Raw genomic sequence first — 12,001 nt, forward strand, 5'->3', positions numbered from 1 at the left:
CACAACCTATCAGTAAGAGTTGACGACCATTTCCCAACTTATGCTCTCTCGGTATGCTACGAAATCAACGGTGGAGCATGATTGGTTGATCAAATCAAAACACACGCATTTCGGCCTGATTTTGATCAAATCAAACCCACATGCATTTCACCCCCAATCAACACCCTGTTTCTCTCCTAGAATATCACGCAAACTCAACCCCACTTTTTTTTTCTCTCGTTTCGTGGACGTACACAACACACAGGACAGGAGCATCAGCGAGAAGAAAAAAGCGCAAACAAAACAATGAGAAAAAAAAAGATGATCCTTTTTTTTTTTTGGAGAGTCAGGAAGGTTCACATTTTTTTGACGACCACCTCCTCCCCTGGTGCCACCTTCTCCTGTTGGCTTCATCACCACAGCTCAGCAGCATCATCGCCTTCGCCTTCGCCTCCCTCCCTTCTCCCCGTCTCCATTTCTTTTGTCTCTCTCTCGCTCTTCAAATCCAGCTGCTGCCGTACGAACGCGCATTGCCTCAGCAGTTCTTGGCTCCTCGCCTCGCCTCCGGTTCGCCTCCGGTTCGCCCCCATCTCGGGGTTGGAGGTGAGCTTGGAGCTCCCTGTTCTTGGAGGAGCCGCTGGTTCAGCTGGTGGTGTTCTTCGATGGGGAGGGGCAGCCATGGCTGCTCCGTTCTTGGGTCGTCGCTGCTGCTGCTGTTCTGTCTGGGCTCCGCCGCCGCGCAGAAGGCCTCGACTTGGAAGACACTGAGCGGTAACATTCACTGGTCCTCCCTTCGTTTCTTGGTTCTCTGCTTAGTGATCTGATCTGGGATGTTCTTGCGTTTTGGGCTCGAGAGGTTACTTCTTTACCAGCAATTTTTGGTTTTGTCCCACTGTTTGGGCTGGATCTTTAGGATGAGGATGAGGTGAATGCTTATTTTTGCTCAAGGTTCTATTTTTTCTTTCAGCAAGATAGTTTTGCTGATGTTTAGCACCGCCTGGGTGACCAGATTTCTGACTGGAAGCTTGTGGCCGGCCATATAATGCTTCCTTTTTTTTTCTTTCTTAAAAAAATTTGGTACGGTAACCTTTTCAGGTGAGTGACATTTGGGTTAGGATACCATTGTCGCAGCAGTCTGTGTGTTAATAATTTACAGCATGACCGCAAGATGTTTATTGCTTATGTGCATCTCAGGGTGGGATTTTCTCAAGTCACTGTCTTGTAGGCTTGTCATGTTCACCTGGAGGTTGTGAGAATAGGAGTGGTGCTCGATGTATATGAACTTCAAGGACAAGGAGTGACTTCCTTACTGATTTACCAATGATAATGATCGATTGTTAGCTGGTTAACACATTTTAAGTTTAACGAGTTGTATGCTCGTCTGTTTATTGTAGTTATGGATTCTGTGCTGCGGCAGTGCGCTGAAAATCCACCTCTTTTGGACGGTCTGGAAAGCCTAACTAAGTCATTTCATTGTTTCAGGCAATCCTCCAGCAATCATCGCCAAGGGCGGGTTTTCAGGCCTTTTTCCTGATTCCAGTGATTTTGCTTATGGCTTTGTTGCGGCGGCCAGCTCTCCGGATACAGCCCTGTGGTGTGATGTTCAATTAACCAAGGATGGTGCAGGCATCTGCCTTCCGGACATACGAATGGATAATTGCACAAACATAGCTAATGTTTATCCAAAGGGGAAGAAGACTTACAGTGTCAATGGTGTATCTACGCCTGGGTGGTTTTCCGTGGACTATGACAGCACTGGGTTGAGTAAAGTAAACTGTAAGTGAAACTCACAATTTTGTAATTCTAATATTCTTTTATCCTTTTCTTTTATCAAGTGAACTGTAGACTAGTAATCTCCTGTTTCTTGTGTGTTGGGAGAAGAAAAATGCTCAAATATATGCGCGTTGTTTCTTGAAACACCATAAAAGAGATACAAAACCTATAGTTTCTTCTTGAATAATGCAGATCTTCTGCTTGTCTTAACTAAGTTTGATATTTGCAGTGGTACAATCCCTATTCTCCCGTGTGCCTTACTATGATGGAACTTTACCCATACTTCCTGTTGAATCTGTATTTGCTAATTATAAGGCCCCTGCTGTTTGGCTAAATGTGCAGGTAGAGCTGAAACTTTAATTACTTCAAGTCAACTATGAATTAAGTGATACTCCCCTCGTTCTAACAGCTGCTCTGTGCAAATTGCAGCATGACAGTTTCTATAGCCAGTTTAATCTGAGTATGAGAAGCTATATCCTGTCTGTTTCAAAACAATATATTGCTGACTACATCTCATCACCTGAAGTGAACTTCCTTACCAGTTTATCAGGAAGAGTTAACAAGAAGACAAAGCTTGTGTTTCGGCTTCTTAATGAACTCGCTGTTGAGCCATCTACAAACCAGACATATGGCTCAATGTTGAAAAATCTAACATTCATCAAGACTTTTGCATCTGGAATACTTGTCCCTAAGAACTATATCTGGCCTGTAACACAAGACAATTATCTGCAGCCCAGCACATCGGTCGTTGGTGATGCTCATAAAGCAGGACTAGAAGTTTATGCCGCTGATTTTGCAAATGACTTTTTGCTCAGCTACAACTACAGCTATGATCCATTAACAGAATATCTTAACTTCATTGATAATGGTGCCTTCTCTGTTGACGGTGTATTGACTGATTTCCCTATTACCCCTTCAGAGGCCATTGGTGAGTTGGATGTTGTGTCTTTTCTTACAATGCTATGGATGTTTGTTCAAGAAATTCAGGATGTTTGTTCTCTGTTCAATTATTTTATATATTGTCCCTGCAGGTTGCTTTAGTAACCTCAACAACAGCAAGACAGACAATGGTATGCTTGCTTCCTTTGCTCATGCATGCAACTTCCCTATATTAATGTAGTATTGAACTCCAGTCTTGACATTTTACTTGCAGCGAAACCTCTCATCATCTCCCACAATGGTGCTAGTGGTGACTACCCAGATTGCACTGACCTAGCTTATCAAAAGGCAGTTACTGATGGTGCAGATGTCATCGACTGTCCCGTACAAGTAACCAAAGATGGCATACCTATATGCATGAGTTCCATTGACCTAATGGATGTCACTACTGTTTCAACGTCACAATTTTCTTCTCAAACGACTGTCATAAAAGATATCAAGAATGGTGCTGGAGTCTATTCCTTCAACCTCACATGGGATGATATTGCGAAGAACCTGAAGCGTAAGTCAATTTTGAAATCCTTGGTAAAACTAAATTTTGTATTGATATGCAAATATACATCATGATAGTGGGGCCTGTAAGCCTTAAGTTATGTATGTATAAGTATGCTCGAGTCATCTCATTGTTGTACAATTAGTTAAACGGTGAACAAGTCATGGTTCATCTTCATCAATCATCTGTTTTGTTTCATCTATGAAATTTATTGCATTCATCATGCATTTGCCAAGACTGACGTTTTTCATATTTGCAGCCAAGATATCAAACCCAATGACCACATTTGATGTGTACAGAAATCCTAGAAACAAGAATGCAGGAAGTTTCATGAGACTATCGGACTTCTTGGCCTTTGCAAAAGGAAAGGAGTTGTCAGGAGTCATGATCAGTATAGAGGTAATGATTTAATACTTGGTAATGATGATTTTCTATCGCAGATCCATATCTGAATGCTTTTGTGCTGTAGTGTTGGCTTTTAGGTAGAACTTCGATGAAAATAATTAGGCGGTCTTTGGGATGGCTAATTTGCAAATAAGTAAATAATCCTCCAAGATGGTGCGATAGTTCTGGTACATTAGTGGATTCATAATCAATCTTGTGTCTGAATTCTTTGGATTTTGTTTTACAGAATTAAACAAACTGCTAACTTGTGCATACTTGAACCTCTTTAGTACTTAAAAACTTGATGACTTCTGTGCCTCATGGTGTACACCTGTAGATTCTGGAACAATGTGTAAATGTGCAATGGAGTGTGGGCTTTGTTTTTGTGGCATAATGTATGGTTGCTAAATTTAAAATTGATTTTGCTATTTACTATTGCTTATTGAGTAAGCTAGCAAAAAAACCAAAGTAAAGTTCTTCAAAATATTTATTATAAAAATGCATATTTCTGGAGATGTGGCAATTCCTCATGGCCCTTACTACATTCTCAGTTCCATTTCCTTTTCAATTTTTGCAGCATGCTGCATTCATGGCAGAAAAACTTGGATTTGGTGTAGTAGATGCGGTGATCAAAGCCCTTGATGACTCCGGCTATAGCAAACAGACTGCCCAGAAAGTCATGATTCAGTCAACCAACAGCTCAGTACTAGTGAAGTTCAAGGAGCAAACCAAGTACAACCTTGTTTACATGCTTGAGGAGGATGTCAGAGATGCTGCACCTTCCTCCCTTGCAGATATCAAGAAGTTTGCTAATGCTGTTTCAGTCCGCACAACGTCCATTTACCCGGAGAGCAAACATTATTTGATAAACCAGACCAGTCATATCGTCCAGACCCTGCAGTCCGCTGGCCTTCCCGTTTATGTTTACGTGCTCATGAACGAGTTTGTTTCGCAACCGAATGACTTCTTCGCAGACGCCACAACACAGATCAACACATACGTGCAGAAGAAAGGTGCTGGAGTGGATGGGATCATCACAGATTTCCCTGCGACGGTGCACAGATACAGACGTAAGTTTTTCATAACACTCTCATTTAGCACCTCACCCTTAAATCATTTCAGTCCTCTGCATTGAACATTTCTGAACGAGTTTTTCGCTCACCCTCCGCCGTTGGATTTTCACCTGTGCAGTGAGCCCCTGCACGAGCAAGGAAAGCAACTTGCCGACCTTCATGCTGCCTGTCCAGCCCGGTGGCCTCAGCGGGACCATCATCGATCCAGCTGCACAGCCACCAGCAATGGCGCCAATGCCTCTCTTGACGGACTCCGACGTCGCGGAATCACCCCTACCGCCGGTCAAGAACGTCACAGCTCCAGCCCCGGGCGCTTCACGAGCCATCAAGATGCGGACCGACGCCTCGATCATCGTCGCGCTGCTGGTGCTATGCGCTTCTCTGATCATATGATCTAAGTGTAGTCTTCACCTCTCCTGTGTAGCAGAAGCATGGCGGGGCTAGAGCTTTTGAGAATTTGTGTTGAGCTACGGATAGTTATTCTTTTTATTTTACCACTCCTACGTAGCCATTCTTTTCTCTTCTTTTTTTTTCTTTTGCTGTATTCTTGGGGATGGATGTTCAGCTTGATACCTTGACGCCTGGCACTATTGTGGGCTGCCGCCCCTAGCTACTACATTTTGGTACATATGTGTGATGCAATGAATTGTTTCAGTTTCTGGCCGTATATCTGAAATCTGTCTGAAATGCTAGTTGGGAATTTGTTGTGAGGCTGTTTGGTTTGTTTAATTTAGATTATTGAGTGGATTATTAATATGAATACATGGATAAATTAAATATTTTTAAAAATAATTTAACAAATAGATTAAAACAAGTGTTCTAAGCAATGCAATAGGCAAAAAAAACTTTTTGAGAAAACATATGCTTCGAAACATGAAGCAAATAATCAATTTTAAAAATCTGATAAATAAGTTGAAAAGAACGAGCCAGATGATCAAAGACCACTCAATTCTGTGGCAGAATTGAGAGAACCACTCAACTTTGTGACAAACCAGAATTTTTTCAGATAAGTCCGTTCACGAGCGGCCACGGCTGACGCAATGGCGGTGTCCGCCTCGTTGCCGGCGGCGACGCCGGCGGGGAGGCACGCCGCCGCCGTGTACGTCGCGGCGGTGCCCCTGCGAGGGCCGAAGGGCCCGGCCCAGGCCCTGATGTCGGCGGGCTACTCGCTGGGCCTCTGGGACCTGCAGCACTTCATGGTGCTCCTCCGGCCCGACCCGGCCCGAGCCCAGGTCAGCCCACCCAATCCGTTCTTCTCTTCCTCTTCCTCTCCTCTCACCTCGATTTCTCGAGATTTCTCGATCGTCTTCGCCATGGCGGGGTTGTTTGCAGGCGCTGGTGTTCGATTTCCAGCCACGGGACCCGGAGGACGCGCTCGCCGCCTTCGCCGTGCTCTCGCGGAGCGAAATCCCCGGTAAGTTCGTCGGCGCGCGCATCCATGGCGAGAACCAGTGCATGCTAATCAAGAAGTAACTAAGTGTCTGCAATGGCGGGTTGCAGGAGTGGTCCGGAGGAGGACGCTGCGGAGGGTCCCGGACACGAGGTGCTGGCTCGTCGGCCACCACCGCAGCGGCGGCGGCGCCGGCGCCGCCGCGGCGGTGCTCGCCGCCGACGCGTTCACCGCGCGGTGGCCGACCGACCTGGTCGTCGGGCGGCACGACTGCCGAGACTTCACCAACGGTTGGTCTGCCACCTCGTGATGGAGTTGATGCGTCTCGATCGCTTCTTAAAAAAAAAAGAAAAGAAAAAGAAAAATCTCATTTAGTTATCTGAAAATCGTCGATGACTCAATCGCTTCTAAAATCTCTTCTCTATTTTTTTTTGGTTCTGATTATTGCAAGGGCTCGTGGAAGAACTGACAGGTGAGAAACGTGTCTTGGACGCCCTCAGATCGTCAGCTGCCAATGGTGATTGGTGAGAGTGGTGAGTGGTTTCCCCTCTTCTTCTTTTCTTTCGTGTCATTTCGTTTTCGCGGTGCACTGATGTTGTTTAGTGAGTGAGTTGTTCGTGCTCAAGATATTGTTTTGAAATTATTGGTGATTTGGTAGATTGCTTACCATTTAGTCTATTCACTCTCGCTTCAGCGTGCCTTGACATACAGAGCACTATCCTGATAATTTTTCTTCCCTTTTCTGCTTTGATGTTCTGTCCTTGAGATAATCTGTCAACTCATTTTGCAGATCAATCAGTCTAGAGCTGTGAAATGTGAACTGCTCGGATGGAGATTGAAGCAAAATTGGTGATACTTATCGGTATAATCGGGTGAAGTTTTTTTACTGAAGCGTGTAGGTTCAGTTTGTTACTACTAGTTTCTTTTCCATGCCCGACAACAATTTTACCATGTGTAATCATTTACTGGCAAAGTGGAGAGAAAAATGATGACACCCACAGAAGTATGTGTAGAGTGGTGACCATGTAGAACGGTTTAGCATACAAATTTATCCTGAATCTCGTTTACCAAACGAGTTGTCGATTTCAACCGAGAGGCGAACCTCCGCCTTTCTCCTCCATCAAAAGTGCCAAGTGTTTCTCCATTATCCTCGGCGAAGAAAGCTTAAGCTTTTATGTGCTTATCTAACTCCCTGGTCCCTGCTGACCCTTGTACCTGGTGCCCTCAAACAATGGCAAGTTGCACCCCCCATGGTGTCTTAGGACATGGTCATCGATCGCCATTGATGGCCACCTCTGGCCCACCCCCCTTGCATGTATTTCCAAGGAACAACTTGCATTGCATTGCCGACTACTTTTGACATGATGATACTGAAACAGAGTATGTATCTAGGGTGTTGACTATCTCCATTGATCTTTACCACAAGCCCAAAAGGCAAGAGGGGGGCAAGATCCATTTATCTTGATCTGGAAGCTGAATGGTAGGATCACATATAGTACTACTAGTAGGAGGAAATGGAAGCATTGTCAACTCAGAGATTATCACATACCCAACAAGAGCAGGTATTGTGCAGTGAGATTTTGCATCCATCATGGATGGTGGCCCTACCTAGGTACACTGCAAACGTATCAACTAAAAACCAAAACGACAAATTAGTGATATGCATAGAACAGTGGGAGAGGACCCTGTGTTTAGCTGGCCACCAAATCCTGATCTCTCCTGTGCCTTTTTTACTTTCTGTCTGCAGGTGCAAGTCTGCAATCTCCACCATAATCTGTATAATCTAATCTATCAGCAGCACTGGCTAAGCTTGCTTGCACTGTTTGTCTTTTTGCTCAAATCTAGATTAGATATGTGAAAATGGTAGGTGGTGAAACATATCATTCCATCAAAGATAAAATGATAAATCAAGTCCGTTTTTGAATGTGTTTCAATGGTCCTATTGGGTTTACATCTATATGCAATTTCAGTCCTGTCTAAGACTCTGAAGCAGATAACCAGAAATAAGCTAATTGGGCGATGACAATGAAAAATATGGAGTTTCAATGACCGGATAAACCACAGTTGTTATTTATTATGGCTAATATTCACATTATCTCGTAGTATTATTAATATTCAGAATCACTGAGTTAACAAATCCTTTTAATGGATGGAAATCATCGCCATATCTCATATCACCTATAGTATTATTTGCATCTATGCCTCGGTGCTACTAGAACGTACCTGGAACTAGCTCAATAGCCACTTATAAAAAATACCACCATTAAACTAGGAGATTCAAGCATATATGCTGGTTCATTGTCATATTTTGATTGGCATTCTAAAAAAGTCAGCGAAAATGCGCTAATTATCACTGTCCATGTCACATATAAATTGCGCAACTTGCATATTAGGGAAGGGGATTGCTGGCCCAGTTCTTGTGGAGGGGAATACGTTTGGATATTTGGAGGGCCCTGAACTGCACTTATGCATGATCCTCACCAGCCACCATGATCAGCCTATTCAGATTGGGATTCTCAGGCCTGAGCTGACCTCAATGAAACCCTATTTTGGCACATTCCTATTAGTTGTTTGGGTTGACCTCTTACAGGTGTCAGCTCACTCTCCTTATTGTCATTGTCATCCATTTTCCTCTGATGAATTAAGATGTACGGACATCATTGCACATGTATAAATCCTAGAACCATTTGAACCTGTGTGTTGAAATGCTTTGCTTATTTGATGAGAGTAATTACACTTTGTTCAAGAATAGCACACTTTGTTTCACTTTGCACCATGATATGTCCAAATTAAACCGACTGTGCATGCAGCAGGTAGTGTCGTGAAATTTTAGTGAAACCTTGTGAAACATGATCAAAACCTTATGACGCCCGTGAATTTTGACCATATTTCGCAGGGTTCCATTTAGGTTTCATGATGCACCCTAATGCATAATGAAATTTATTTCGATTTACCTTGATGCGAAATGAAAGCACATTCTAAATTCGGTGCGAAATGAGATAAGTTTCAATTTACTTGTTCAATAAACAGTTCACTCTTTTATTTATTAATTAGAGATGATCTGCATGATATATATAATTGCTTAAATGACATCCAACTTTCAACAGTTTCTTTTGTTTCTCGGTACCATCATAAATACCTAACCTAATTAAATTCCTATTAAAAACACATCCGTACGTGTAATGGTGGCAACTAGATTTCTGATGTGTTACATCTCTGGTGCTTCCGGAAGATGATTGTTTCCTTAATCCGACCAAGATTTGCACCGGTGTTTGGGTCAATCATAAATCCCAAAACTGAAAACACCTGAACTTGCAGCGTGTCAAATTAAATTTTCAGAAAATGAAGCTTGTCATGTGCTTGTTCTGAGATAATGACAGATGTCGCCCAAGGCAACATCATGAACACAAACATACTCATTCAAAGTTTCAAACCATGAATATGCTGATTTGCATGGCTATCATGCCAACTTTCTCGTTATGTTTAGAAGCATTTTAAAAAGGTCAGGAGTGTACTCCAGATTCCAGATACCACACGCAAACATCACCAAAATGTTTAAAAGATTTAAGAGCCAAAAACCAAAAACCAAAAGAGGAACACATCATGAATCACTCAGAATGTCACATAGGCAAGACAAACCAGTCACGAACCATGGCGCTTGTAGTAGCAGTAGTAGTGACCTACACGTACATCCAAGATGCATCACGCGTACTCTATACAGTGATGTACTATACAGCATCACAACCTACATACGTATACGATCACGTACCCTACCAAACCGTACACAAATACATATGCTCCATGTATATATAATTATATATACGTGCTTAATTAATTAACCTCTCCTAGTAATTAAGTTACTTAATTAATCTACTGTGGCTACGCGTAGATGGCGTAGCGCATGCTCTCCCGCACCATGAGGTGGCTGACCTCGTCGGCGCGCGGCCGCCACCCGCTGGCCGCCCACGCCTCCTCCGTCGCGCCGGCGCCGCCGTCCTCGCCGTCGAAGCGGATGGTGCACGCCAGCGCCAGCAGCGCCCTGGCAAGCGCGGCGCCCACGCTCGCCATCGGCACCACCGCCACCGCCGCCGCGTCGCCGCCGCCACCTGCAGGCGCGGCGGCGTCGCCACCATCCGCCGCCGCGAGCGCGCTCTCGTCCACCACCCGCGCCGTCCTCCTCCGCCGCCGCCGCCGCCACCGCAGCCCCTGCCGGACGAGCGACGCCACGCTCCACATGGCCAGCTAGCTAGCCGGCCGGCTTCAACTCCAACCAAAGAAACTGAGCTTCAGCTAGGCGCGCGCACACACGCACACAACGTGTTCGATCTTTTGCTTCTCTCACGACGAGACTCCGGCGGCGGCGGCGACACGGCAGCCGGCGCACATCCTCGCCGTGCACGGAGACGCATGCACACACAGGATCGGAGGAGGAGCAGGCAATCACACGGCTCGCGCCACGACCACCTCCCGGCAGCAGCAACCTCTCACCGCCATCATCATCTTGGGTTGGCTTCTCACTCCTCTTTGCCGCATCCACCACGACATCGATCGATCGATCACTTGTAGCTGACGAGGCTAATCGATCAGCTAGCTAACCTAGGACACATGGGATGGAAGGAAGCACACATGGGGGGCGTGTATATAAGCAGGGAAGTGAGGGAACAGAGCTGATCGAGCTAGCTAGCTAGATTAGTGATGGATGGAAACGAGCTAGCTAGGTAGAAGAAGAGGGGTAGTAGTGGTGGTGGTGGTGGTGTTGGTGGTGGGGAGAGGGGAGCACCGAGCACTGGGGCTCTGTGATAAAAAGGTTGGCGTGCACGTAGTAGTACCAGCTAGTGGAGAGGGGATTCTGGCCGCAGTAGCTTCTAAATTTAGCTTTAGAAGTTGTGTCTAGAGTGGATTTGTGGAGCAATCTAAATCTAGCTCCATCTCTTTACATTTTGTGAGAGTGCTCTACCCAGTTCTGTTTCTATTTTAGATGGAACTGAAACTGTTTAACTGGGCTTCAGCTCCAGGGAAGGTGGATGTGGAGCTAGAGCTGGAGCTGGAGCTGGCACTGTGCCAAACAGACCCATAGTACCATTTATTTGTTTGCGTATTATCTGAATAGTTAAAAAAAAGGTAATAATACTGATTAATTTTTAGTTATACCACTTTAAGTTAAAGTTCAATTTCTCCAACAAATATTAAAAAACAAGACCATAGGTAGTGAACGTCGTATATTTATAGTCCAATATTAATCTATGTTTTTTTTAAAAAAATATTTTTTTCAATAATATGTAAATAGCAAGAAGACGTTTTCTTGAAAGTTTAGAATCGTTTTCCCTACATGTGTGGTGGTGGTGTGGCTAGCTAGCGTTTCTTTCTTCTTGCACCGTGTGATGGGGACAATATCGGGGGAGACGTACGCGGACTGACCGGCCAGAAACCTTTACCTGTGTCGAATTAACGCTCCAGATGATTCTTTAATGTGCATATAATCTTTGTTAGGTAGTATTGTTTCCTTACGTCATACTCTCTCCCTGTAGTTTAATTTGCATCGGTATCGTTTTCGACATACAGTTCCGATCATTGATTTGTATTATTGTATTACTGATAAAGAAATACATTGTTTGTTGATGTAGTTTTTTTTAAAACAAATCAAAATAATACCTCTTTTTTAATCCTCCTGACGCCACATCGTAGCCAGAAACAGTGCTAGCTGATACATATGAATAAAATTCTTGACGAGTTATCGTTTCTGTTTTTCATAAAAACAAAACCCATAATCCTTTTTGCAGGTCTTATTCATGTGAATCAGCGGGCTGCGTTAATTTCTGGCCTAGGATGCAGTGTCAAAAGGATCAAGATATTATGCTTATTGGAGCCATATTCTTAAAGTTTATCATCAAGGATTATTTTTACTAACTACGGATTGTGGACTACTCATACGTTTCATGCTTAATGTGCTTTTTCTTAGCACATCATGCT

General features: G+C 44.2%; 2 protein-coding genes across 2 annotated transcripts; one reads left to right on the plus strand and one right to left on the minus strand.

Annotated features, from left to right (window-relative positions):
- The first annotated feature begins 382 nt into the window (after positions 1-382).
- On the plus strand, positions 383-7,034 carry LOC4329817 (glycerophosphodiester phosphodiesterase GDPDL3). Its single transcript, XM_015771146.3, has 13 exons — positions 383-750; positions 1,462-1,755; positions 1,982-2,094; positions 2,182-2,680; positions 2,784-2,822; positions 2,906-3,193; positions 3,444-3,583; positions 4,146-4,638; positions 4,760-4,944; positions 5,974-6,055; positions 6,142-6,321; positions 6,483-6,564; positions 6,822-7,034. The coding sequence occupies exons 1-12, from the start codon at positions 642-644 to the stop codon at positions 6,557-6,559; spliced, it is 2,499 nt and encodes an 832-aa protein (XP_015626632.1). The 5' UTR covers positions 383-641; the 3' UTR covers positions 6,560-6,564; positions 6,822-7,034.
- Positions 7,035-9,632: 2,598 nt separating this feature from the next.
- On the minus strand, positions 9,633-10,865 carry LOC4329819 (uncharacterized). Its single transcript, XM_015768169.3, has one exon. The coding sequence runs from the start codon at positions 10,265-10,267 to the stop codon at positions 9,911-9,913; it is 357 nt and encodes a 118-aa protein (XP_015623655.1). The 5' UTR covers positions 10,268-10,865; the 3' UTR covers positions 9,633-9,910.
- Positions 10,866-12,001: the final 1,136 nt, after the last annotated feature.

This window comes from Oryza sativa, chromosome 2 (genome assembly GCF_034140825.1).
Source record: "Oryza sativa Japonica Group chromosome 2, ASM3414082v1".
Taxonomy (NCBI): Eukaryota; Viridiplantae; Streptophyta; class Magnoliopsida; order Poales; family Poaceae; genus Oryza; species Oryza sativa.